We start from the raw sequence: 27635 nt of genomic DNA, 5'->3' as shown, positions 1-27635 counted from the left end.
TCCTTGTGCATATCTATTCTGCAAATGCTTTATTTCACATCTTGCTTTTGACATATGTACATAAGTTGGTAAGCAATTGTGATAATTATTTCATTACTCAAAGAATTCTTAAGGAAAATGTCTTTGTGTCAATGTCTGTGTGCCAAAATGTGAATTGTATATTTATTTATTTTTATTTTTATTTTTTTGAATTCTTAAGGTTTAAAAGAATTCCAAAGTTAATGTCCCCTCCTCACTTTTGGTAAGTTTTCAGATTTTGAAGATTAGATTGATCATTTTTATAGATATCTTTTCACATTTCATTCTCCTGGATAAGTCCAAGATAGTGACAAGTTTTATCAATATACTAACTTGTTTATTAATGATCAAAGTGTCATGGAGGTCTCAATGGTTGACTATTATCTGCTGACCTGAAATTATGTATCAAATTTTAATGATGTGCTGCTGACAGATTTGACTGGTCTGCATTCAAATGCTTATATTCTGATGCTTGATTATCATCATTTTTAGGAAAAACTGAAAATAATTTCTCCTACTTTTATATGAATATATTTGAGATTTTTAAAAAGATCACTTTCATTCTCATTTTGATTTAGGCCTCATATCTTCCATTGTTTTTATCTCATTTAAATTTACATATGGGATGCCTGGGTAGCTCAGTGGTTGAGCATTTGCCTTCAGCTCAGGGATTGATCCTGAGGTCCTGAGATCAAGTCTTGCATTGGGCTCCCTGCAGGAATCCTGCATCTCCCTCTGCCTCTGCCTCCCTCTCTGTGTCTCTCATGAATAAATAAATAAAATCTAAAAATTTACATATTATCCTTTAATTCATGAGTCAAAATAAAATTAATTATTCCAGGTATGAGATTTAAAAAGAGGAGAGGAAATAGCTTTAGGATTCATAAAAACCTGTCTGTGATCATGATGGACTAGACATTTTACATTTTACTAAAAAATATCAGTTAAGCTGATATTTAATCAAACAGGAATTTTTATATTCTTTTAATGTTGGTCTCAACATTTTGCATTTGTAACAGATTTTGCTTTGTAGATCAATCACACCAAAATTACAAATGAGGAGGATGAATAGATCTATCATATAACACAACAAATTCTATTTTTTTAACATAACTAATTCTTTATGTGCTTTATATTCTACAGAATTGACTGTGACTGGAAACGTGGCATCTTTTCACTTGGCATCATGTTACCAAAAATTAATAATTTTTAAATGAACCTACATGGAAAAAAATGAAAATTTGTTTCTTTATTTATTTTATGTACCATCTGGCATTCATCTTAATCTGAATTTGGCTCATAAACTCTACATTTTCCAAACTTTAATTCAATTATACCATAGAAATTTAATTTTGAGTTGGAAATACACATAAGCATGGGAAAAATATGTATAGTTTTTGCAATCATGTTTGTTGTTATTTAAATATCTATTTCCTAACCAGTCATTTCAATAAATTAATCCTTTAGGCATATTTAAGTTTTTCTGTCGTTATTTTAATTTTTCAAACCTAAACTAGCCTTAAGATTATTGGTGTTAAAAATAGCCATGGAAGAATTGAAATTGAATAGAATGCTTTGAATTGAATGGTAAAGAATATCAAAAAGTGGAAGAAAATATAGGGTGATCATACACTGTGCTTGCTCTAGAAAGTCTTGGTTTACAGCCATTGCCCAGTACACCTGTGCCTTTCACTTTCAAACATACCACCATTGGATGTTAGATTTCATGGTTACTGTAGGAAAAAAAAAAAAAAAAGCTTCTAATGCGAAAGCTGATTCACAGCTCAGCAACGTGGTAGCTAAGTGGTGTTGTGAAAGTTACTCAGTCCTTCAGAGCTTTAATTTCCACATCTATAAAATAGGCAATTCAAGGGTTTCATTGAAGTTTTAAGATGATAGTTCATTGCACAGTTACAGGATAATTGCTCCCTATTGCTCCACATTATTGACTTCACTTACACCAGAGCAATAAGAGACAGTGCCATAATCAGAATGAGCTAGATTATGTGGTTTTAGCTGGTAATGCCCAAGAGATAAGACTTATATGAGGCTCTGATACCCAATTTCTCTGATCGCAGAATAATTGTTTCATTGTGATGAATTATCCCTCTACCAGTTTCACCTGCACACTCAATCTCATCCCCTTGAGTTTACACAGTAACTCCTTCTTAGCAATTATTCCATCTTTCTTGCCATCCCCCAGAATTTCCTCACCTAAGAATCAAGTGTAAGTCAAACATATTATAATATCTTTCATTTTTAGAGAGAATTCCATCTTGTGACAGTACACTTCCAAACCCCTCCCAGTCCTTTAGGCTACCTTATGGCAACTGTTACAAAAGAACTATCCAAAAACAAAACAAACAAAAAAAAAAAAAACAAAAACTATCCATACTAAATATATTATGCTTTCATTAACCTGCTTCCATCAAGGTTATACCCTATGGAAATCACTTTTTTTCCAAGGTTACCAACAACTTTTATCTTGCTAATCTGTGTTCATTTTACCCAATCTCTCAGTTTTTTGGTAGAGATGATCACCTCCTTTTTTTTGCAAATATCATACTTCTCTTCATTTTAAGTCTTAAACCTACTAAAACCCTTGGCTTCTCTTTGAACACACGAGCCATTTCTTTGCAGTCTCCTTTCTTGTATTTTTTTTTCCCAACCTTTAAGTGTTGGAGTACCCTAAGGGTTTAGCCTTACTCTGACTGGCAGTGTTTAGTTCCATGTTGTTAAGTCCATTTGTGGGTTGAAAGCTTTCAAATATATATCTCCAAACTCATTCTTTCCTGACACCAAATTCACATACTCAACTTGCCTTCTAGGCCTCCATGTCTAAGTACCTAATTAATATCCCAAATCTGGCATGGCCAAGCCTAATTCTTCATTTGATCCGTCTCTAACTTGCTCAAATTTATTTGGGCATATTTCAGTAAGAGAAAAAAGTGATGCAATAGTATAGAGGCAATAGGCTTTACTTGTATAAGGACTTCACCAAAGGCCATTTCTTAATGGCCAATAAACATGTGAAAAGGTACTCAACATCATTAATCCTCAGGAAAATGCGAATTAAAGCTACCATACAATATCACGACACATCACCAGAATGATTAAAATGAAAAAAAAAATTGGCCATACTGAGTGCTGGCAAAAACAAACAATAGGAGGGCTAAGCAATGCTAATGTAAATATAAACTGGAACAAACCCCTTGGAAACTCCGTCAGTCTTTGTCAGAGATAAACATTGGCATATTTTGTGACTAGAGGTTTTACTCTTTGGTATACAGCTGACAGAAATAACATATTCTGTGCACTAAAAATAAGTACTTAAGCTCCTAGCAGCATTATTTTTAATATCCAAAATTAAAATCAACACTAATGTGAATCAACAGTATTTTGTATAAGTAAATTGTAATATACAATAGAGTGGAATGTTATACTGTAGTTAACATGAATGAGTTATACCACAGATGCACAACATGGATGAATTTTATATAAATAAAATTGAATGATGGTAGCCAGAGACACATTCAATACAAGATAGTACAACCCTATAAATATTATATATTAGAATCTATGAAAAATTAATTTATAGTACAGTAAGTCAGACTAGTTGTTATCTGAGGGGTGGAGGGAACATGAAGTGATGAAGTGGTGCTTTTAGATTCTAGTGATCTTCTTTCCCTTAACCTGTATGATGGGTACTTTGTGATAATACATTTTGATGTGTGTGTTTTTCTATTGCTTGTTTGTTGCTTTCAAAATTTAAGTGTATATTACATGTAAAATCATGTATTCCTTCATTAGTGTCTTCCTACCTTCTGTTTCCCTGAAAGTGGAGCTTCCTCAATGTATAAATAATCACCTCTCTGCCTCTGGGCTTAAATATAATTCCATACTAGGCCAATGGACCTCATTTCCTCAGAAGCCATGGAATGGCTGTATCATGCTACTGTAAAATGTATGATTTTATCCCCTAATGGGGTGAAATTTGAAAAATGGAAAAGAGGAGATGGGAGAGAACTTGCAAATTAATTCCTGCTTTATATTTTTTTCTGTATGTTATTCAGAGGTGCAGTACTTCCGTGCAGCCTCTGTTAATTACATGCAATCATCTTAGGTTTCTTATTGCTGAAAGGATTCAGAAGACCAAGCAGTTTATACGGTGATAAAAACAGCTTTATGACAGGCAAAAAACACAGGACAGCAACAGCAGGCGAAGGATACACAGTACAAAAGTTGCTGAGATCTCAGGAGCAACTTGTTTGTCCTCCCACTGCTTGGTAGCACAGGATATACTTTATCTCCAGCTCTTAAACCATCCATAGAGGCTGACTGAGCAAAACACCTCAGTACCAGGAATCTCAAAACTACTTGTTGGGAGGGTCTCTTACAAAAATCTTTTTATGCAGGCATATTTTAGTTACATGGCTAGTCTTTGTTTTTTATCTTTCAAACAGAGGCTTCCACCTCATGGGACAGTTTTAAGGACAAGTCGACTCTAGTCTTGCACCACAGTTTAGTCTGCAGGAAACATGACTATTTTATTCCATCGATCATTATGCATTCATTAAATTGATGACTTTATTTTTTCTTTAAAGATTATTTACTTGAGAAAGGGAAAGAGCAAAGGAAAAGGCAGAGAGAGGATCTTCAAGCAGACTCTTCACTGAGTGCAGAGCCTGACATGGGACTTGATCTCACAATCTATGAGATCATGACCTAAGTGGAAACCAAGAGTTGAAGGCTCAACAGACTGAGCCACCCAAGTGCCCTTTGATGACCTTATTTCTCTAGGACTCATGACACCAGAAAAATCAGTATCCTTGAGGGCTTGGGAAATGGCATAATGACAGAAACTGGTAGATGAATTTTATGAAGACACAGGGGCCTGTACTCTCCATTAACTTCCTGCAGGTCCAGTACTCTGAGTATGTTGACAAATCTTCTCTAGATAAAAAAACAACTTGTTTCAGCATGTACTTCTTAACCCCGAGAAAAGGGAGAAGACCCAGTCTCTAAATGGCTTTCTTTTCATTTTCAAGGCAAAAAATTTATGTTTGGGTGTTACGTGTATATAATATATATTATAGGTAGGATGCAGAGCAGTTTATGGCTTAGGCCACGGTACAGAAGGCCTTCTCTCTTGTATGTTATCACTTGGTAGATACAGTGGTTCTTAAAGGGTCATGGCATGTTAGGTTAGTTGGGAATCTGGAGTATACCCCCAAAAGTATATCTCATGTGGAGCTTTTAGGATAATAGAGCAAGTAACAATTGTCATTTTGAGAAAGCGCTCTTCATTGGGCTCTGGAGGCTACTGAACAGCCCAACTTAGCTAATAGGTGACTATGTACTTAGGTAACTCTTTAAATGATTATGACTAACCTTCCTACCTATAAATTCAGCTATAATCAGGCAGGTTGGGCCCAAATAGGTCCTAATGGTGTAAATAAGTTGTATAACTAGGTCTTTCGAATTCCCAGTATACCCACAAATGCCACAGTGCTGTCCTCTCTGCAGCCACACTCATGGGAAATATTCTACAAACAACTGACTTCAAGTGAAAGATCATGGACCATGTTTATAATTTGCCAGCATCAGTCAGAAGTGACATTTTAATGTTCACTAAAATGTGATTGAAAGTATCATAAAATTTAGTGAAAACAAAATGCTATATATTCTTAAAAGGATTATGTAAACACGGGTGAATAGGAATAAAGACAGAAAATGTGGACTGTGCATTAAAATTGTAATTTATTGAAAAGAAAAGGAAAAAATCTCAGTCACTGCACACAATTACATGGAATGATGACACAGAAGAAGCAATTCAAAGAGTTTTGAACAAAATTTCCGTAATAGAAACTTAGTAAAGACTTCAATACCCTCTGATTCAGTGGCCTTCATATGTCATGACAATAAACTGTTAGGAAATTTTGGTTTTAAGGAAAATAATGATATTCTGTTTAATACACAGTAAAGACCTCAAAAACTTGGGATTATCTTTTTCTAAAATAATAGTCTAAATGTTTGGATAAGATGGTTTTACATGGAAGACAGGAAAATTTTAGAGAATGGAATTTTCAGTCACATCTGCAAATAGAAAAACAAATATGTGGTTAGGTATACTACATATTTTGAGTTGAAGAGACACTTTTATGATATGCACATTTTAACTGTCATTTTCTCTTCATTTTAAGATAAAATTCACAATGTTATTTGTGCTTTCCTGTTGCTAATAAGTATATCCATTTCTCTTGATTTTTAAGTTTTGAAAAGAATTTATTAGTAGATAGTATTCTCCTTTGCAGTAATATAAAACATATGGCAGGCAATTAGAAGATAAAATTTTCATGTGGGTCAGAATTTATCATTTACTTTAGTTTGATCTGTTGAAAAAGAAGTTTCCACCATTGAGAAAGGAAACACACAATTAAAAGCTCCAATATGGTGGATGAAGGTAATTTTAAAAAATCTGTTGATATTTCAGTCTATTTGCCTGTTGAGAGACGATCATTTGGTTTCACTATGTCACTTGCTAAGGATTTCTACTGCAGTGATTTCAAAGAACTGGATACAACTGTTGGGTTCACCTGAGTCTCAAGGTCACATCTTCATAGAAAATTAGTAACATCCACACTTCTATATTTGTATAGGCGTTTCAATATTATAAATTATATTAGTTAAAATTAGATATTTTTAAGTTGCTGTTTAAATATAGTATGATTAGGAAACAAAAAAATTATAAATTTCTAAGCTAATGTAATTATTTAAGTGCTACTGTGTTCACACACAAGTAGCTACACTTCAACAAAAAGAAAAAAAAAATATATAGCCTACAATCATCTTTGTACTTTGCCTTCAAATGGAAATACAATTAATGGTTAGACAGGTAATTTCCAAACTTACCAACAGCCATAATTGTGGAGTTCCTGAGAATTCTTAATTTTTCTGAAAGAACAAAAATTATTAAAATTATTTGATCAAAATAGTCAGCAATAAAATTTTATTAGCTCAAAAAAATGACTGCTACTTATTTCCTGTGTCTATTATCCCAGAACTATACTTTGCAAAGATGACTATATTTAATCACCTTCAGAGATATGAAAAATAAACATTGTTTTATTATTTTAAGTAAGCAAAAAGTTGGAACTTGAATTTAGGACTACTGGATACCAAAACCTGTGCTCTATTCTTATGTATATCATGGGTATAACCAAAAGAAAGGCATTTAAAGATTAATAGAAGTGCAAGGAGAAGAAAACTGAATTCTAAAACGGAACTCTTCATATTCTTTTTTGGAGAAAAGCTTATTTTCCCACCTCATCAAGAATGAATTTCACTCATAGAATAGATAGCACTGCTCCACATATTCTATTGGATTAATGTTAGCCATAGATGCCACAGAAGGTATTATCAATTTTCCGGTTCAGAATGAGGCACTAAACACTGCTTTGCCATGTTGATTCTACATCTGTTTCTGTGGTACATTCTGTAAGTGATTTTGTTTTATGTCTTTTGGAGGAACATCACTATGCAGTAATTTAAATGAACTTACCACCACTGGGGCACAACCTCAGCATTTTCAATGTTCTCAGAGGCAATGGGTTTAGTGATGTCCAAGGATGGTGGATAAGCAATATACTGCATGATTTGTGCAGGAAAATACCAAGCAGCATAGGGATAAGCATCAAGTTGGTAGAATTGTTGGAAAGGCTGGAAGGAAAGACCATTGAAAAGCAACAGGGTATGAATAATTGCTGTTTTGAATCTCTGAAAATGAACTGTTTCATTAATTTCTGACATGGCTATTAGCAATACAAGGGATGATTACTCTGTGAAATCTCTGGAAAGAAAAAGAGTCAGAGTTACTTTTGAAGGCTGAATGAAGCTTCAAAATTGGAAGAAGCAACCTATTTGAAATACTTTTCATGTTAGAGACTTAGGCAGTGACACTGATTTTGCCAATCATATTACCTGAAGTCAATTTCTTCTAAAACACGTGAAACATTTTCAGCAACCTTTATAAGATTCACTAAATGGCAAGTAATGGTTGGAGAGCTCCATAACTAGTATGGAATTGACCTGCTTGTTCACAGGAATCAGAACCGTTATGGCAGCACATAGTACAGAGTACCTACTTATTGCCTTAAAAATGAAATCAGAATCCCTAGGAACACTGTGAAATCAATGGAATTTAGGGCAGGGGAAAAACTGGCATCTATTATGTATTACTGACAATTTCATTTCACAGATGAGAAAACAAGATCAGAGAGTATTTTTACAGAGATGTTCAGTATCTCTCCAGATGGTTTCTTTAAAACAAAAGTATGTCTACCAGTTTGAGAGTTCAAGATTCCTAATAGAAACTGAGTTTTAGAAACAGATTATGGGCATAAAGATATATAATTAAGAAATAAGTTAAAAGAGAAATTAATATACCAAGGAGATTAACACTTCATAATGCTTATGACTATAATACAATGCTCTCACATCAGCTAAAACAGACAGACTAGAACAGATCCCATCCAGAGAATAGTGACAAGTAATTCTAATCTCTCAGATCAATGAATATAAATTATTGTGGAAATTGGGAGTGAAAAATAACCATTGGAGAAGAAAACAATCACCTCCTAAGTGTGAGGCTATTTAAAAACAAACACATTTAAACTTTGCAGGATATTATTACTGTGCAATTTATTAAGCAAAATATTACCAATTGGAGGAGGTTGTTTTCATTCACTCTGCGAAGTTGTTGCTGTATAAAAGTGAATAAAGCACATTTTGAGTTACTTATACATCTGGTACAATACATTCATTTTACAAAAAATAAAATTTTAAAAAATTCATGCCCATAAATATAGCATGATCCATGAAATTCAGGAGAAACTGTATTCTATGCCAGAATTATGAAAAAGTTTCAAAACACTTCTTATTTTGCACTTTAGAAAAAAAAATCAAACTATAGTTTGGAAAAATAAAGAATTTGTAAAGTTCGCATACTGAGGGAAAATAACCTACCAATTTTCTGTCTACATATTTTCTCTTCATGGCTATTTAATAATCATTTATTTAAATTTGATCTTTGGTAAATTTTTAAATATTATCAAATATGATTAGCAGAACAATTTTTCTTTTGGGATATATTTGTTAAAAAAAGAGAAGCACGTATTATAAAAACATAACACATGAAGAAAATATTAAGATATTTTATATTTAATAAATAATCTTACCTGGTCATGGATAGTTCCCTAAGGAAGAGAAAACATTTTGTTTTAGTCTATTGATTTTATTTATGTATGAATAATGAACATTTCCTAGGTGCTTTCATATATTTGAGGATGACTATGCTTAGCACTCAGGACACAACCATGAAATACAATGAACACTTTTGTAAGACCAATATAATAATAATACTTGCTTATAACCTTATAGCTTAGTCATATCATAGCTAAAATAATAAAATATATTATTCTGGTAATTTCTTAGATCATTAAGGATAAATTTCAGTAGGGTACTGATATATTTAAATTTATTGGACTTTATTTTAAACACAAACAACTTGGACACTGATATAAGAGTAACAATTGGGGTCCAAATTAAGTTAATTATTGACTTTTCCTACATTGGTAAGAGAAGAAAATGAAAAATGTCATTTTGCTAAATTAGGACAGGGCTTTTTCCCTAAAGTACTAATTAAGTTGATTTATGTAACTAAAATAAGGTTTTTTTTTCTCCTCCCAAGTGAATGACCTTATAATAACCAAAAGGATTAAAACTAAATGGTTGTGCTGATTTATGTTTTTAATCTATCCATATTGTAGTTCAAATGCACTTCTTGATAAAAGACCTTCGTAATGTCAGAAGTTCATGAGCACAGTAAACTTTATAGAGACTGAGAGGGACCCCTGGGTGGCTCAGTAGTTGAGCATCTGCCTCGGCTCAGCTAGTGTCCCGGAGTCCTGGGATTGAGTCCTGCATCAGGCTCCCCAGTGGAGAGCCTGTTTCTCCCTCTGCCTATGTCTCTGCCTCTCTCTCTCATGTCGCTCATAAATAATTTTAAAAAATCTATAGAGACTGAGAAATAAAGACAGGAGGAGAAGGAATGAACATTTTATTGGACTTGCTACAAGCCCCACTCAGGGCTAGCTGAGTAGGAGATTGTTAATTCATTATTCAAATAACACTGGGAAGCAAGAATAACTATATTTCCATTTCACATACATAAGGAAACAAGTCCAGAGACAAGCTCAACTTGGCCATTCTTTCTTACAGAGTTTGACAGAAACGTTTTGAAAGTTTAGGACTCCTAGGTTCCTCCTATTTCCTTAAATGGAAAGTTTATTTGACACATCCGTGCTTTCATGAGCAGGAATGTTTATAGAATTCTCAATCAGGGCTGGACATGGGAAAATAAACACATGATAAAGTCCTAAATATAATGCATCATCAGAGAGACTGTAAGAGGTTTTGATGTGGAATTTAGACAAAGTAAATTTCTCCATGGTTAGTAATTATGGATATGATAGTATTAATCCAGGCATAAATAGAGAGAAATGGCTCTGATAGCAAATATATAGATAATCATATGAATAGTCTTTCAGTTGTTAACTACCAAGGCTAGAGTAATTTCTTGAGAAAGATGAATACAACTTTCAAAGTGAATCCAACTTAAAATTTAATGTATTTTAGTTCTGCAGAATATGATTTTGTATTATAAATAAAATATTACTACCTGCAGTTGGTTGTGTTGGCTCAGTCTACGAAGCTGTTCCTATTCAAAAGAAAAAACATTCTCAGTTGCTTGGGTTCCATTCAGTACAATCCCATCATTATCAAGTGATGAAGCTAGAATCCTACAATGTTTTTCCCAGAAGTAAAGAATGAGGAACTATTAATTGTACTTTAGTGTTAATTCTATCACAAATAATTTGGACTACGTCAATTATTTTTTAAGACATTACAAAAGCTACTTTCTTAACTTATTTTTAACTTGAAATACAGATATAAGTGAGTATTCAGGCAATTTTACTTATAAAGTATCTTGTGTCAGAATTACTAAGAAAATTAGAAATGACTTTTGCTTTCTGATCAAAGATTTTTTTTTTTTTTTTTTTTTTTTTTTTTTTTTTTTTTTTTTTTTTTTTTTTTTTTCTGATCAAAGATTTAAACTTGGTCAAATGAAATCAAAATATTGGATGAACTGAGGGAAAAAATGTTGATGCTTCTGGTGTTGGCCACATTTATTGATCATTTACTTTATGCATGGATTTTTTAAACTGCTCTCACATCATTTAATATTTATTATTATTGGTCATTTTAGAATTTAGATTAAGAATTATAGCAGATAAGTAAACTGTCTGGGATGCCTGCATGGCTCAGTGGTTGAGCATCTGCCTTTGGCTCAGGCCATGATCCCGGGATCCTGGGAATCGAGTCCCACATGGGGCTCCCTCCCTGTGGGGAACCTGCTTCCCCCTCTGCCTATGTCTCTGCATATCTCTCTGTGTCTCTCATGAATAAATAAATAAAATCTTTATTTTTTAAAAGATTTTATTTATTTATTTATTCATTCATTCATTCATTCATTCATACATACATTCATTCATTCAAGACACAGAGAGAGAGAGGCAGAGACATAGGCAGAGGGAGAAGCAGGCTCCATGCAGGGAGCCTGATGTGGGACTCGATCTCAGAACTCCAGGATCACACCTGAGCCAAAGCCAGATGCTCAACCACTGAGCCACCCAGGAGTCCCAATAAATAAAATCTTAAAAAAAAAAAAAGTAAACTGTCTAACATCACACACTGGTAAAAGGTAAAACTTAGGGGCAAATTCAAGTCTGGTCAAATCTATAGACTGTCATTTAAATACTAGTCTATTCAGATCTAAAGCAGGCTATGTAATACAAATATTCAGCTGAAAGTATGAATTAAATACCTGAAATAAAAAAGTTGTTAGTGTTACTTTCAGAGAGGGATCAGTCAATAACTAGAGTCCTTCAGACAACTCGTTATGGATTAGATTTTAGCAGGTAATGAGATGGAGAAATAATTTACCAATATAACATTCTTATTCCTTGGTACATTTGCCTTTGATAAACTTTTAATGAAATTTTACCAGATAGCGTTGATAGAGTATGTCTTCTCTTGGAATCTGCCTCTGCTAAAAAACAAACAAACAAACAAAACATATACATATATGTTGTTTAAGTAAATTGTAACAAATCTTAGGATACTAGTATTTTTTAAATTTAATATATCTCACCTCAGTATTATTGGGAACAACTTCCTTCAAAAAAACAGAAACAAGCACACTTTTAATTTTGTGACTTATTAATTTATATTTAAGGTAAGAATACTAATTAACTAGACACTATTACTAAATAACTGGTTAACTGATTTTTAGCCACAAAATAATGCATTACTGAGACAAAATAAATAATTTGATATAACATGTTATATCCAGATTTCCTTTTCCCTTCTTCCTGCTGTCACCAGGCAGGTTATTCAGAATGTTGAAGGTGGTTATAAAATAGTCACCTTTATTGAATTTACAGAAACCCCACATAACTGGATTGGTTTTATTTTATAATTTGCAAGCAGGTCTCCCAAAGTTAATAAAAGGACTTCATCACCTTCTATGCCTGCTACTGTTTTTCTTTAGGCTAACAAGGGACAAGGAATTTGTGATTAATTAACCTAAAATTGGTTGGTTTTTACACAGGATATAACATGTTTACATTATTTAGAAGCACAGTCATCATTATACTTTTTAATGACAAGATTGAGTTCTGCTAAAATCTGTTAAGGGCAAGATAACTAAGGAAAAAAAAAAAAAAACATGTTTGGACACCACAGATGGCCAGATAATGATTGTTTGTCCAAAAACAATTCTGTAATTTTGTCTCTGATAAATAGTTCTTTTCTTACTTCTGTTGGGTTGATACTCACATGTGTTAGAATTTTGAAAGAAAGCCGCATACATAGCACCTTGTGCAATGAGACTTATAGAATATGTAACCTTCATGGTACAATAAGCTTTCATAATGTTTCCTAAGTAATTGGGATATTGAATTAACATCAAAATCATTTACCTCGCTTGATGAAGTGCTGCTGGATTGCCTTTGCTAAGAAAAAGAAAACCAATGTTACTGACCATGAGACTTTTAGAATTGGAAGGAAACAAGTTCTACACTTTCATACTGGGTTGGTAAGTCTTGGTTTCAGGTTTGAAAAAAGTGATGTGAAAAGCTTAGGGCCAATGTAATGCATTTTTTTGGATTGTCAATTTTATTTAAAATAGATGGTGGGAAGAGGATAATAACTTACCCAATATTTTAAAATGTTTTTATTAAAATAAACACAGATATATGATGGAGTAGGATGCAAAATACATATGGATTTTTGTGATAAAAAATGAAACTTGAGGAAAAAGCCCTATTGAGCAGAGCTACTCAGAGTTCTGGGTTCAGTGTTTATTCTCATCTACCTCTGGAGCTACTTTGATGTGAATAAACTGGAAACATTAAAATACTACAACCAATTTCAGTATTGAGCTAATATGACATTAGCTCTAAAAGCATCTACCCTTTGGAATATGTAGTTTTCCTTCTAAGTCATGTATGTTATAATTTATATATGGATATAATTTTTGTTCCCAAATACAATTTTAAAAGATTGATTTTAATATTCAAATGACTGTTCATCTCTTGGGAGAGTCGATTAACCATATATTATGGACTAACAGATGTTTTTTCCCTATTTTTAGATTGGGTAGCATAGCCCATCGATCCCAGGTGATTGCTGTAATAGATTTTTTCTGCCCAAGGACTATCCTGAAAATTGAATGAGCTCATACTCTGGATGGCAGAGGCAAGCTTTTGTTGGAACCTCATGGTTCATTTTTGAACATTCATGCACACTTTGCTTTTTGCTCTTATTTTAATAAATAAGCAATATTTCCATTGATTAGCATTCAAGTGCCATATTCCCTCTTTCAATTTTAACTTTATCCGGCATGGCATTGTACATTTTTGGATATAATAGGACTGTTTGAGAAATTAAATCTCAATCACTTTGAGAAAATAGTTTTGCTAAGATAAAGCATACAGAATATACTACATATGATATGTAAGTGTGGTGTTTATTAAAATAAAGGTGTCTTACCTCAGGGTCTTCCATGACCTGTACCTTAGGAAAAGAGAAGTAATTTTATGTTTCATGATAAATATTCAAATGTAACATAATAGTTACTAAATAAAATAGATAGCCAAGAAATTAGAAAATTGAGGCAATAGCCAAGTGATCAGAAAAACAAAAAAACACCCAGTGTCATCTTTTAATACCAAATCTATTAAAAATCTAGTAGACAATCCAGAATTTAAAATTCATGTTTAAATAAAGTGAATAATCAACTGTGACTACGTAAAACATTCTTGGAGCAGATATATTCCTTTATGTAATGTCCCAAATGAGGCATTTCTTCAGCTTTAGCAACAAGTGCAAACAATTGGCCAGCACATAGCTGTATTCATACATGCACACATTCCTTCCTTCATCCATCCATCCATCCATCCATCCATCCATCCATCCATCCATCCTAATGTTTTGTCTCCTTGTAGCTATAAAGTAATGGCAATAAAGTCAGTATTCTTTATAATTCTCAGTAGAATTCATTAGTTATTTTGAATTTCTGACTGAAATGTTCAAGTAAACTATAAATGCCATGGAAAAATTAAATTTTTCTAAATTAAAACAGTTTTCCTACTTCAAGACTACATATTTTTTGCCACACTATTTTAAGAAAATTTTTGATACCTTGATTCCTTCATTCTGTTTTTCTCTCAGAAGTTCTCTCTATTGAAGCTAAAAAAGTATTGCTTATAAGCAATACTTTATAAAATCTATTTTTGAAAGGATAAACTTTTAAAATCATTTAAATATCATTGGTGTTCCTAACCTTGCTCAGTTCACTGAAGTATTCCTTAGGGATAGAAAAGAAAAGAACAATGTTGTGAACAGAGACATAAATGAATGAACATCTATAAGAAAATGTACCTTGCATTGTGCTGCTGTAAGTTAAAAAATAAATGTTTTTATGAATGTACTAATATTTCTTGCTATATCACTTCTAACATTAGTTTCTCTTTGCTAAGTGTTCTTTGCTTAAGCTGTATGAAAATATTCACTTTAAATAATTTTTAAAAATTGTCCCACTACATTTTATTGTTATCTTTCATCTTGTTTTAGTTATAGTTCTGAGTTCTCTTGATCTCATTTCTGTCTGGTTCAATAAGCCGAGCATCTATTTCCATAAAAAGGCAATAAATGCACAGCACAACACTTGCTTCTCTACAGTATATTTTGTGGAGATCTTCTTACCTCTCTTAGTTCTCTTGGTGTAGGCTAGAAAGAAAAAAAGAAAGAGAAAGAAGAAAAGTTACATTAAAAATCACTCAAGCAAAGTTGGGCTGCCTATCAAACTTAAAATAGTGGTCTTCAGCAATTGCACTGCTGGGGATTTACCCTAAAGATACAGATGCAGTGAAACGCCAAAACACCTGCACCCCAATGTTTATAGCAGCAATGTCCACAGTAGCCAAACCGTAGAAGGAACCTCAGTGTCCATCGAAAGATGAATTGATAAAGATGTGGTCTATGTATACAAGGGAATATTCCTCAGCCATTAGAAACGACAAATACCCACCATTTGCTTCGACGTGGATGGAACTGGAGGGTATTATGCTGAGTGAAGTAAGTCAATCCGAGAAGGACAAACATTATATGGTCTCATTCATTTGGGGAATATAAAAAAATAGTGAAAGGGATTAAAGGGGAAAGGAGGGAAAATGAGTGGGAAATATCAGTGAGGATTACAGAAATGAGAGGCTCCTAACTCTGGAAAAAGAACAAGGGGTAGTGGAAGGGGTGGTGGGCGGGGTTTTGGGGTGACTGGATGATGGGCACTGAGGGGGGCGCCTGACAGGATGAGCACTGGGTGATATGCTATATGTTGGCAAATCGAACTCCAATAAAAAAATACAAAAAAATACTGGTTTTGAAGTAAAATTTCTATTTGTGTTTTATTTGGCAATTAAGTCATAAAACTATACAAAATACAACACATGAAGGGATATCATTTAGAGATAAAAAATGTTCCATCGTAATGTTTTTGGAAGTTCTGTGTTCTACCTAGGTTATGCAAAAAAACCATGAGTGTTTTGCAAAGAAGCAAATGCATAAGGTACTAACTAAAACAGCTCTTTAATATTTGAATATCTGGTTTTGATATTCTTTGTGGGTGCCTGGGTGACTGAACGAAAGGGAGATTTGATCAAGCCAAGTGAAAAATCATTTATAAACTAAAATTAAAGTAAATTTCCCAGAAAAATGCTTGTCTTTAAGAAGGGTAAAAAGATAATACTCACCAGAGCAAACCTGAGAAACTGTCTTTCTTTGAGAACTTCCTGTCAAATTAAATTGTGAGTGATAAAAAATGAAAGATATCAAAGAAGGAGCATGTTTGTCCGTTTGAACACGTTATCAATTTTAATTAGATAAAGTAACATATTTCTTATGGTAGAAGAAAAGGTAAATAGTTCTAGTTTTATGATCTAATTTTTAAAACTAAAGAGACCTTCTATTTGGTTCCTTTTTTTACGAGGCCTAGAGATTTAGTAAGTCTATGCTTAAAATGTTAAAGGAGGAATTGAATGAAGATTTAATCAAAAAAGAGATTTGAGAGAGTAATCCAAGTAACTGAGTACTTGGACACATATGAAGATAGATAAAATTGGAGTGAAAAAGACATTCATTATCCATCACAGCTAACAGAAAAGTTTGGGGACTGGGGTGGAGTAAAATCTTACCTCTCTGCTGTCTAGCTCATTCTGAAAAGAATAAAATAAATAAATAAAAAGGTATTAGTTCAATCAGTGGACAGAGTGGAGAATTCATGGCTCATGCAGAAATGTGTGGTAGAGGTATCTAATTTAAGATCCAGTGTTTAAAATGAAACCAAATCATCAATCACATGTTAAAGTACAAGTAGAAGAGAAAGAAGCAAGAATACATTAAAATAAATCATGTTAACATATTCTGTTTAATTATTTCTCTTGAATATTAAGGTTTTTTATTTACCATAAACATTATGTAAGTCCATGTGCCTCTTCTCTAAGAAAGTTTGTGAAAACAAATAAAAACTTGTGGGCACTTGAACTGAAGATATTGTAACTCAGTGAATGTGAAACTGTTTTATAGAGAAGAGAAGAACAGGCCTAGAATCTACCAATACATTATCACTTAAATACCATAGTTAGAGTTCTTAGAACATAGAATAGAATACTCACTTGAGTGAGTTCTGGGTGTCTAAGAGGAAGTTTCTGTGAAAAACAAAAGAGAATTGTAAAACAAAGCAAAACAAAAAAGCAATTAGAATGCAATAATAATAATGTCACAATATACATACACTATGAATTTAAACATGGCTATTTAAGAAAGGTTCATATTTTAATAGCAAAATTTATCTGAAACCAAGTTTCCCTGGTTTGTTTATTTGGTAAGGAATAATGAGACCTGTTATATGTCTACAAATTTGCTAATTCTGTAATGGATCCAGGGAAAGAGTCTAATTCTATTCTTTGATCTTATTTATTGTGTTGTGCAATATCTTGTTATTTTCTTTTTGTGCTTTTCATTTTTTAATTTTTTTTATTGAATAGTGCTTATATTTCAAGGCAGACATTTTATTTAGAGTTGAGGCTTGTGAAGCATTATCATAGTTTTAATATCAAGACTTTAATTAGAAATCTTCCCATGCTTTAAGATTATTATTCTCCATATTTTATGTTTGATAAGATATCAGGTCATTTCTAACAAGAATCTACAACCTGCTAAATTCTTTGCTGTACTCACAGGCCTGGCAAGAGCAACAGCCACAAGGCAGGTAAGGATGAGAAACTTCATGATTGTCAAAGCCTATGTAAGAGAAATAAAAAGAAGTTAGATCTTATAAAAAATGAAAAAGAAATCTGTGATTTTCCAGCAAGGAAATTTTATGCTAAAATAAGTTCATTTGAGAAGTGGTATTTTAATTAACATGATTTTTAAAATTTTGCTATTCAATATATATTTAGTTTATGATTCTAGTTGTCTTGCTCAGTGCTTGCTTTAAGAAATATCAATTGCTTACCAATAATTTTATCTACTAACATTCTAAAACAAAACATTTGAATCTTTTTTTTTTTAAAAAAAAACATTTGATTCTTGAATATGGTAATATGGTTTTGTCAGAGAAATAGAGAATAATCAATATTTAAATATAATTTTTAAAAAACCCAAGCTTTCCCATCTAGAGCATCAGATTTGCAAAATAGATAATAAATGAAAATCCCCTAAGAGCTAGTATTTAATTTTATCTGAAAATTTTGGAAAATGTCTTCCTCCTTTAAACCTATTTCAGAGCATCTTGCTCTTTCAGAATCTTCATAAGAAATGATATCAGTGCATTATGTAGAAACTATTAACCTCTATCAATTTTTTTAAAAGAATCTTCATATTTAGCTATACTGATAATATCCATGACTTGACTGTACGAAGATGACTGGATAGAATCATAAGATTCAGGTGCCTTGTTGTGTTTGATTTCCGGAGTTCCATCAAATTGCAGTAATCTATAATTACTGATATTTATATGCGGTAGAAAAATAGTTCACAGATAATTTTTTTAAGATCATATGTGCAATTTGTTTATGCCTTAGTCAACAAGCTAATACTGACATTTTTATATATACTGAGCAGTATATATAAAATGTAATATCTAAACATACTAGTAAAGAAAGTATATTTATAAACCCAAAATGAATTTACTATCTTTATCCATTTGTATCCTTCCAAATATTCAAATTTAACCATCTTTACAAAAAGTTGTCTTTTATATCTATCTTTGACATAACCTTTATATGATTAATTTTATTAACAAAATGATATGAAATAAAACTGGCCTTGAAATATTCTATCAGAAATAGTCTTTGTTACAGTAATTAAAAAGACCAGAAATTATTTTGCCTAACAAGTTTCTATTGAATTGGGCGAAATAATTCAAACTACTTCACCATAGTTTCTACTGAAATTATGTATCTACTTTTTCAATATACAAGGTTTTAGTTACTGTCATTAAAAAATAATTTGGCCTTTACAAAACTATATTAATTTCTCACCTAAAGATCTGAGATGAATGGTGTCAAAATTTGCAAATGCATTTTTAAGCTACCAGTATATCATAAGAAGGTATCAATATTTGCAAACACACAGAAAAGTTTCAGATGCATCTTAATGAAAAGTGAAAGAGATTAGACAATGTGAGATCAAAGTAGTTTTGCTAAATGTAAAGACAATACCTTGAACCCAAGACTGGAAAGAAGCAACCTTGGTTGATGATCAAGGTGATGGCAGATGTCTTTGCTTCACAGCTATTTAAAGCTAGTGATTAGTAAAATGCTAATTTTGTGGTTTCAGTTCAACCAATAGGTTAATTTAAATTCTAAGAATTCTCTTAGAAATAGGAAATTAATTTTCAGTCCAAATTCTCTCACTATAAATTCTGAGGAATGTTTCCAACAAAGGAGTGATTCATGCTATAATAGATCATACAGACTATATAGGAAATGGAACAGCATTATTCAGAATTAAAATACAAAAATTTCTAGATTTATGGTTATGATAAGAACATGATTTTATATTAAATGGATAATTAGAAAGACTAATATATCAATAAAATTCTCTTTTCTTTATCTTTTGAAAAATCTAATGCCTATAAAGAAAATTCTTGGGACAAATTAGGGTCTTAAAATTTTTCAATTTTTACCAACATACTAGATCATGAGAAAAATTCATTATTTATTTTGTCTCTTAAAACTCAATTTATCATATATTATTTTTTTTAATTATTCACTTTATGGGGTAACTTACATTGTATGTGCTCAGATCTTTTTATCCAAAAAAGAAATAAAATTATCCTATAAATTTTGGTTGCATTTTAAGTACATCACATAATGTTTTGTTTGCCTTGTTTGTGGATATTAGTTGTGGTAACATTCATTAATTTAGTTATTAGATTGTTTAATTAAAAGCAATAATTATTTTTTAAAAAAGCAATAATTATTCGAGAATTAAATTTTAAATGTTGCAAAAAAAACCCCCATACCTCTGATTTGTCCATCTTTTAAAATGAATAAAAGGAAAAAATATAAAAGTCCCTATATCTAATCACCAATTCTATTCCTAGAATGAACTGGCATCATACATTTTACAAAAAATATCATATGCTAAAGAAAATATCCATACATAAGTTTTAAAAGTTATTAATGTCAACTATATGTGCATTTTTACCAGAAAGGAATCATCCCATATATTTTAAATTTTTTTAAATAAAGCTATAATGATGTTTACAGCCTATTCACAATCATAACAGGAACATTATTCTGAGTTAAAAGAAATACCAGAGTGGTTTAAGGTTCTCTACAACAGGAATCAGAAGAGACTGTGGTTTTCCATATTGATGCTCTTATATCTTATATCTTCCTTGCTGACTACATCCTATCAACTTTAACAACTTGCTAGTGTTTCCTATTTATAGGCATACCTTGGAGATATTACAGGTCAGGGTCCTGACCATTGCGATAAAGTGAATATTGTGATAAATTGAGTCAAATAAATTTTTGGTTTTCCAATCCATGTAGAAGCTATGTTTACACTATGTTGTTGCCTGTTAAGTGTGCAATAGCATTATGTCTACCAACCAATGTACATACCTTAATTTAAAAAATACTTACTAAAAAATACTAACCATCATCTGACGATTCAGCGAGTCATCATCCTTTGGCTGGTGAAGAGTTTTGCCTTGATATTGATGGCTGCTAACAGATCAAGGTGGTGGTTGCAAAGATAGGAGTGTCTGTAGCAGTCTCTTAAAATAACAGTGAAACTTGCCGCATCAATTGACTTTTCCTTTCAGACATGATTTTTCTGTTGTGTGCAATGCTGTTTGATGGCATTTTACCTACAGTAGCACTTCTTTCAAATTTGGAATCTATCCTCTCAATCCCTGTTGCTGCTTTATAAGCTAAGTTTATTAATATTCTAAACACACTGTTGTCATTTCAACAATCTTCACAGTATCTTCACTATGAGCAGATCCCATTTCAGGAAACCACTCTCTTTGCTCATCCATTGGAAGCAATTCTTTGTTTAAATTTTACCAAGATTGCAATAATTCAAATATAATAATAATGAAAAAGCTTGAATTATTGTGAGAATTACCAAAATGTGACACAGAAACACAAAGCGAACAAAAGTTGTTAGAAAAATGGTGCTGATAGACGCTGCACTCAGGATTACCGCAAACCTTCAATTTGTAAAATATGCAATATCTGAAAAATGCAATAAAGTGAAATGCAATAAAATGAAGTATGCCTGTACGCTGATTGATTCAAGGGGCTGAGAACAAGCATCCTCAGCTGCATTATAATGCCTTATTTTTGTCTTTTCTCAGTGGTGTATCCAGAATGACTGAATTATTTATGCCTTACTCAGAATCACACTGTAGCAAAAAGTACTGTAATTTATAAAAAGCTATCATATCTTCATTTGTTCATTTATTTTTATTTGCTTATTTATTCATGGAGTTGAAGAAACTGGACAAGGTACTATGGACATAAAGCTGAGCAAAACAAAATCACTGGCCTAGTACTATGGTGGTAATTAACACACAAAAAGCAAATAATATAATTTTTGAGAGCCCATAAATAGAGATTTGAACAGAACCTCCAGAGTACCCATGGACAGTTCAGTCTGGGGGCCATACTTTTTGGAGACATTTGATAATAATAAGGCTTGTCATCAGAAGGAAACAATCAGACTTTTAGAAGTGTCTAATCTGCATAATAAGAGCAGCCATCTCTCAATGAATTTGTATGTCTACCATGGGATTTCTCATGAACTCAAAATTCAAATTTTTCTATCTATAATCTGCGTAGATAAGGATTAATTTCCACTTTGTCTGAATTAGGTATTGAAGATAGTTGATTGGGCTATAATTTTTAATAAATTATTCTTACCATTGTAAAATATAACTGTTTACTAAATTTTGAGAAAACATGGTTTCATGAGTTCATTGTAGATTTGTACAATGCCAAATCCTACGAAATTTTAGCCTAAATTCACTTATCTTTATTGATATTTTTCATTTGCTTTATCAGTTAAATTTGATCTATTCCAGCCAGTAAAGCAAAGCTTAGATTTGAAATACATATTTGGTCCATTTATAGTCAAATTGGCTTTTGCCCCATGAGTAAAGGAAAAATGAGATTATTACCTGAATATCAATTTTCTGTTGTAATAGAGTCATAAGTGAGGTGAACATGTAATTGACCATTCAACAGTGAATATTCTTAATAATGAAATGGTCTGCTCTTAGTAATTACAGTAGAAAAACAACATAAGCTAGGACTATTTCAGGCACACCATGGCATGGCCACTCTAATGATACACCAAATTGGTTTTGAAAATCCAGGAGTCCCTCAACAAATGAAAGTGGAAATAGGTTAGTTAAGGGACAACTAAATAGAAGGCTTTTTTGCTTTTTAGTTTTTTGGTATTGGAAAAATAATTTCTTCCTTGAATTCATATTTGTTAGTAAAACTAGCACAAAACTCTGGGAAACGAACTAGGGGTGGTAGAAGGGGAGGAGGGCGGGGGGTGGGAGTGAATGGGTGACGGGCACTGGGGGTTATTCTGTATGTTAGTAAATTGAACACCAATAAAAAATAAATTAAAAAAAATAAAAAATAAAACTAGCACAAAAATGAAAAGAAGTATCATAGCAATAGACATAGATTTTTCAAACTTACTAAGTGGTAAATTTACTATGTGAGATTATGTATATTGTTGCAACATGTTCTGGTCCAGACTCACACTTTCTTTGGTGGACTTACTTTGTATGAGACAGTCAATAATTCAGAACATAAAGTTTCAAAATTAGTTTGTCATGATTCTCTCATTTGGCTTTATAGCTGGTGAGTCTTCTAGGAAAGTGTCCTTTAGTTATGTGATAAACAGCTAACCTTCCAGAAGGAAATCTACTGGGAAATGTGAAAGATAACTTTGTTTTTCTCTGGAAACCCACATGTCATTTGGAACCTACCAGAGGATTAACAATAGATGCTTAGTAACTACTCTCAGGTATTGTATGAACAGAACCTTGGTACCCAGAAATAAAATAGAGTTCTTTTCAGGAAGTTGTTGGTTACTATGAATATATGACATCACTGGAAATATGGAACATGTTTACTTTTGTGTTTGTATTTTTTAAAAGCTCCTTTTTAATTCTTCAGCGGCTTCTCAATAGATCTCTGGAGATCTAAAATAAAACACATAATCTGAGTAAGGTGGCATAAGTAGTGGTTGCAAGGTAGGGCTTTGGAGTCATATTGTAAGTTTAAATCTTGGCACTCATTAACCTGCTGTTATCTTGAATAAATCACCGTGCCTCAATGTTCTCATCTGCTCAATAACATCCACTTCCTACGTGAGAGAAAAAAAATGAGTTACACACTTTGAAGTGTGCAGTAACTGAAACAAGGTACTCGTTTAAAATTATCCATTATTAGAACATGATTTTTTAAAGATTTCAACTAATTATTTTGTGCTCAAATTGTCTTCCTACCTCATAGATTTGTAAACTTCTGAGAATTTATGAATTACATTTTTATATTTGTATATGCATAGAAAATGTGTAGAAGGTAAAGACAAAATTTCTAATAATGACCACAAACCAGGGAACATTTGAGTTGCAATATGAGAAGGGACTAGAAAAGAGAGTTTAGAATTTTTATTAATGAAATCCTGTACTATTTGATATTTTCACAGAACTGTGAATTAGAACGTGCTTCTCAAATTTTAATGTACTTATGAATCGCTAGGATATCTTGTTAAATTTCAGATTCACGCTCAGTAGGTCTGAGATGTGTCTGAGATCCTGCATTCTTAACAAGTTTTCTGGTGATGTCATTGCTGATGATCTGTGAGACACACCTTGAGTAGCAAGGAACTAGGAGATTTGAAAATGTAATGTATAGTCTCCTTTAAACTTACCAATGGTGAAATTGGCATATTAAAAAAGTTAAAAAAAAATACTTGACAGCATGTAAAAATTGTAAAAAAACATGTAACATACATAGCAAAAACATGTTTAAAAGTGTTGAATCGTATTTCCATGACATTGTTTACCTTCATGACAAGGTCTAGAATAAAGCATTTTCTTACCCAACCTTATATTCTTTATGTGGGTAGGATATTCTATTAGTAACTTTTTGTTTGTGTGTTACCAATACTACTACCTTCTTGCCACTGCCAACCAAAATTTATTCATTTTGCCATTAATGAGGAGTTTACTTACTCAAGACATTTGAGAAAACTGAGTTAAAATTTAATTATGAAATGCTACCTAGTGAGTTCTTTCTAAAAGGCCATGAAATTTGATGTGTCAAGGGAGTTTTACCTATCAGAAATATATCTTCCTCTGACTTGATGGAACATAGTTTTCATAATGGATATTCTTTCCTGGATCTAATCATTGGATGTCCTTGTTTAACAATGTTATTATTACATATAATGGTTTTGACAAAAGGTATTACCTACCAGAGTCAACCGTTAGTTTCCCAGACAGAATAATAAGCCATCCAGCAATAGAATGGAATATATTCATTTATTAATTTATATGGTTCTTAACAATTCTTAAAGTCTTAGTTATTATTCTCTTTTGTCCTCACAAGAACCATGCAATGTAGGGAAAGCAGGGTAAGGAAACCAAACCGTCCCTAAGTTAAGTAAATTTATTTCCATACAAGGTCATGCATCAACTAATGAGTAAATGGTGGCTACCAACATGTGAGCCTGTGTTCTTACTAATATACCACTCAATAAGAGAACTTAAGTATACAAAGTATTGCATTCTTAGATAGGTGATAGAGGAAGTAAAATTCTAGAAGGAGAAGAATGCCTGACACCCACGTAAGATGAACTGATTTAAGCCATCAGAAGATTGTGTGAGAGTGAGAGGAACTAGCAGAATAAAAAAGTCACAGTGTTACTATAGACAAACTTCACCTACTTTTGGAGAAGTCTGCAGACTGTCAGATACCAAATTGCCTGACTCCAACATTATCCAACCACATTCTTCTGATCCTTTTTCCTTTTACTAACCACACCTTCATCAGTATTAATGTTTCTTCATAGGTTAGCTGACCTTTAATAGCTAGTAAGAATATTTGTCACTATAGGGAAGTACTGAAGTACCTAAAAGTAAAAATTAGAGCAGAAAGGAAAATTTTAGAATTGAAAAAATGTAAAGGTAAAGAAGCCCTTGCCAGAAAGAGGCCAACTAGTTAAGTAAGGTGAAGGTCTTTTGTATCATTTATTATTGATATATAGTTGACATACGGTGTTATATTAGTCTCAAGTGTACAACATACTGTTTTGACAAGTCTATATACCCTCGTCAGTGCTAACCACGGTTAGTACAGTCACCATCTGTCGCTGTCCAACACTATTATGATATTATTGACTGTATTCCCTACGCTGTACTTTTTATCTTCATCACTTTACAACTAAAAGTTGCACCTCTTAATCCCCTTCATCTGTTTTGCCCACTCCACTCCCCTCTCCTCTGACAAGCACCAGTTTGTTCTCTGTACATAAGAGTCTGTTTGGTCTTTGTTCTTTTGTTTTCTCGATTCTACATATAAGTAAAGACACAAGGACTTTCTTTCTCTGACTTATTTCCAGGTGAAGGTCTTTTAAGTTACATGGGTCAGGAGTTTAGTTGGACTATTTGCGTGGGTACTAATATAGTCCAGGATCCTGACAGGTTTCAAGATAGATGGAATGAGTGAGAAACCTCTGAACAAGGATAGAGTTAGGGACCCTAAAGGACAGTAGGTGGCAGGAATAAGACAAGAAAGAGGCCTGAGGAGAGTAAGACTTCAAGGTCTGGGGGCCCCTGGTACACACAGTCAGCAGAAGGTCCTCCGGCCGTGGTGGGGGTGGAATGACACAATGACACTTCCACCTCCTCTTTTGGACCTCCGGATAGAAGTGGCAATAGGGAAGGGGCACCTTTTCCGACTTGAGAGAGTTATAGGGTATTTTTATCTGGGAAAATTCAAGTTCAAAATTCTGTCTTTCTTGGAAGTGAGAGATGAAGGAGTTCCTAGTAATATAACTGAATTTTTGCAGACATATGCAAGGGACTATGCGGAGGCCGTGGAGCTGGAGTAATTCAGCAGAGGCATAGCTCTCAGGTAAGTAAGGAGGAGCAGAGAGCAGGCAGGGGATTTTTGACATGGCAGGTGACTAAGTCAGAGCAATGAAGGGTGTACTGGGGTGGAAAAGATTTCACAGAGGCACGTGGAAAGTCGTAAAAACGTAACAAGTAGAACTTATTTTAGGATTTAATTTCTAGATGGCTGATGCAATAAGTGAAGCACAAGAGAAGTACAGAAGACAGACCGCAGATGATGGGATGAGATGATCAAAAATTTGAAACAACCAGTCATATTTGGGTGAGATTTGGAAAGTCGAGAAGCGAGGGAGGTTTATAGATGAGGGCAGTGCTAATGACTCGCGGACAGAGGAATTAAAATTCTAAAATTATTCTGTTGGGGAAGCAAACATGAATAATTAAATTTTATATATTGAAAAGTGCTATCATTGGTGAGGAACACAAGAACTTTGAAGGCACAAAAGAGAGTGTGTTATGTTTCCCATGAAAAGGGCAAGAAAGGAGTCTTAGAAGATGAGATGTGAGCTGAGGAAGCAAGGGAAGAGGAGAGGGGAATTACAGGAGGCGGCGGGAAGGTGTCAGTAGTTCAGGTGTGCAGTGACTGCACCACAGGCAGAACCGTAGGAAGACTACACAGTACAAACAGGAGTTTGGACTTCATATTGAGAACTGGAGTTTTTCCTTCTTAGGAGGAAGGCAGAAGCCTGAAAGGCTGGCACTCTCTCCCCAGGGTCTGGCGGTGAAGCTCTGCAGTGTTCTTCACCTTTGCCCAGTCCTTCCCACTCCAGCTCTTTCCAGGATGTCATTAACTTCCTCTTGTTTCAGATCAAGAAGGTCATGGACTGTCCCAGCCAAAGTACCTCCAGGCCTTCCTCTTCCTCTGCCTACAAGCTCTCTGAGAAGGACAGAGGAGTTCATACTCACCCCCCCCCCCCCCAACAATTCCCATGCCCTATTGCTGTCCTTCGGATTTTCTCCTTTCTAAGCCCTTTGCTGAGGAGACAAGGGAAGACATTCACTACCATCTACTTACTGTTCATTATAGTGCCAGTCTTCTAATGCGATCAGGTTCTTCCAGCAGTAACAGCCTAACATTTCTTTTCCTGAGCACGTTTAACAAGCCAAGTGCTCAGCATTGTGTTAGCACTTTTTAAAAAAATGTTTTTAAGTTTTTATTTAAATTCCAGTCAGTTAACATACAGTGTGTGTTAGCATTTTTTAAAGATTTGCTCATTATAAAGATCTTTCTTGTGACAACCCAAGGAAGTAAATA

At 33.2% G+C, this 27635-nt stretch overlaps 2 protein-coding genes and 1 long non-coding RNA gene across 9 annotated transcripts in view; 2 read left to right on the top strand and 1 right to left on the bottom strand.

Annotated features, from left to right (window-relative positions):
* Positions 1 to 1392, top strand: part of CSN2 (casein beta) — a 113355-nt gene extending 111963 nt beyond the window's left edge. For all 4 annotated transcript variants that reach the window (XM_049093025.1, XM_049093026.1, XM_035710793.2 and 1 more), the window contains 2 exons: positions 200 to 241; positions 1162 to 1392. In XM_049093025.1, coding sequence (XP_048948982.1) covers positions 200 to 205 — 6 coding nt within the window. In that variant the 3' untranslated portion in view covers positions 206 to 241; positions 1162 to 1392. The remainder of the gene's footprint in view (positions 1 to 199; positions 242 to 1161) is intronic.
* A 4372-nt stretch (positions 1393 to 5764) lies between these two features.
* On the bottom strand, positions 5765 to 17319 carry CSN1S1 (casein alpha s1). Of its 4 annotated transcripts, none has more exons than XM_025435685.3 (15): positions 17164 to 17319; positions 16893 to 16913; positions 16452 to 16490; positions 15406 to 15429; positions 14984 to 15007; positions 14191 to 14214; positions 13119 to 13151; positions 12290 to 12313; positions 12143 to 12187; positions 10757 to 10795; positions 9255 to 9272; positions 8738 to 8779; positions 7580 to 7737; positions 6931 to 6972; positions 5765 to 6114 (listed from the first exon to the last, which is right to left on the bottom strand). In XM_025435685.3, coding segments are annotated over exons 1-14 (501 nt in total). In that variant the 5' UTR covers positions 17173 to 17319; the 3' UTR covers positions 5765 to 6114; positions 6931 to 6971. The 4 variants fall into 4 exon arrangements, with proteins under 4 accessions (XP_025291470.2, XP_025291471.2, XP_025291472.2 ...); XM_025435686.3 differs by having other exon boundaries at positions 12143 to 12184; XM_025435687.3 differs by lacking the exon at positions 14984 to 15007.
* A 553-nt stretch (positions 17320 to 17872) lies between these two features.
* LOC112652095 (uncharacterized) lies at positions 17873 to 26642 on the top strand. Its single transcript, XR_003131245.3, has 3 exons — positions 17873 to 17968; positions 26317 to 26381; positions 26543 to 26642. It is a non-coding gene; the product is annotated as an uncharacterized LOC112652095 (long non-coding RNA).
* The last annotated feature ends 993 nt before the right edge of the window (positions 26643 to 27635 follow it).

This window comes from Canis lupus, chromosome 13 (assembly GCF_003254725.2).
Source record: "Canis lupus dingo isolate Sandy chromosome 13, ASM325472v2, whole genome shotgun sequence".
Taxonomy (NCBI): Eukaryota; Metazoa; Chordata; class Mammalia; order Carnivora; family Canidae; genus Canis; species Canis lupus.
This window is presented reverse-complemented; position numbering and strand designations above follow the sequence as displayed.

What these genes read in the sequence shown, in the direction of transcription:
- CSN1S1 (XM_025435685.3), bottom strand. An exon ending in ACTTCAGTGAACTGAGCAAG is followed by an intron (nt 14,215 to 14,983) that starts GTTAGGAACACC and finishes TCTTTTCCTAAG; the next exon opens with GTACAGGTCATGGAAGACCC. An exon ending in AGGTCATGGAAGACCCTGAG is followed by an intron (nt 13,152 to 14,190) that starts GTAAGACACCTT and finishes TCTTTTTCTTAG; the next exon opens with CAAAGGCAATCCAGCAGCAC.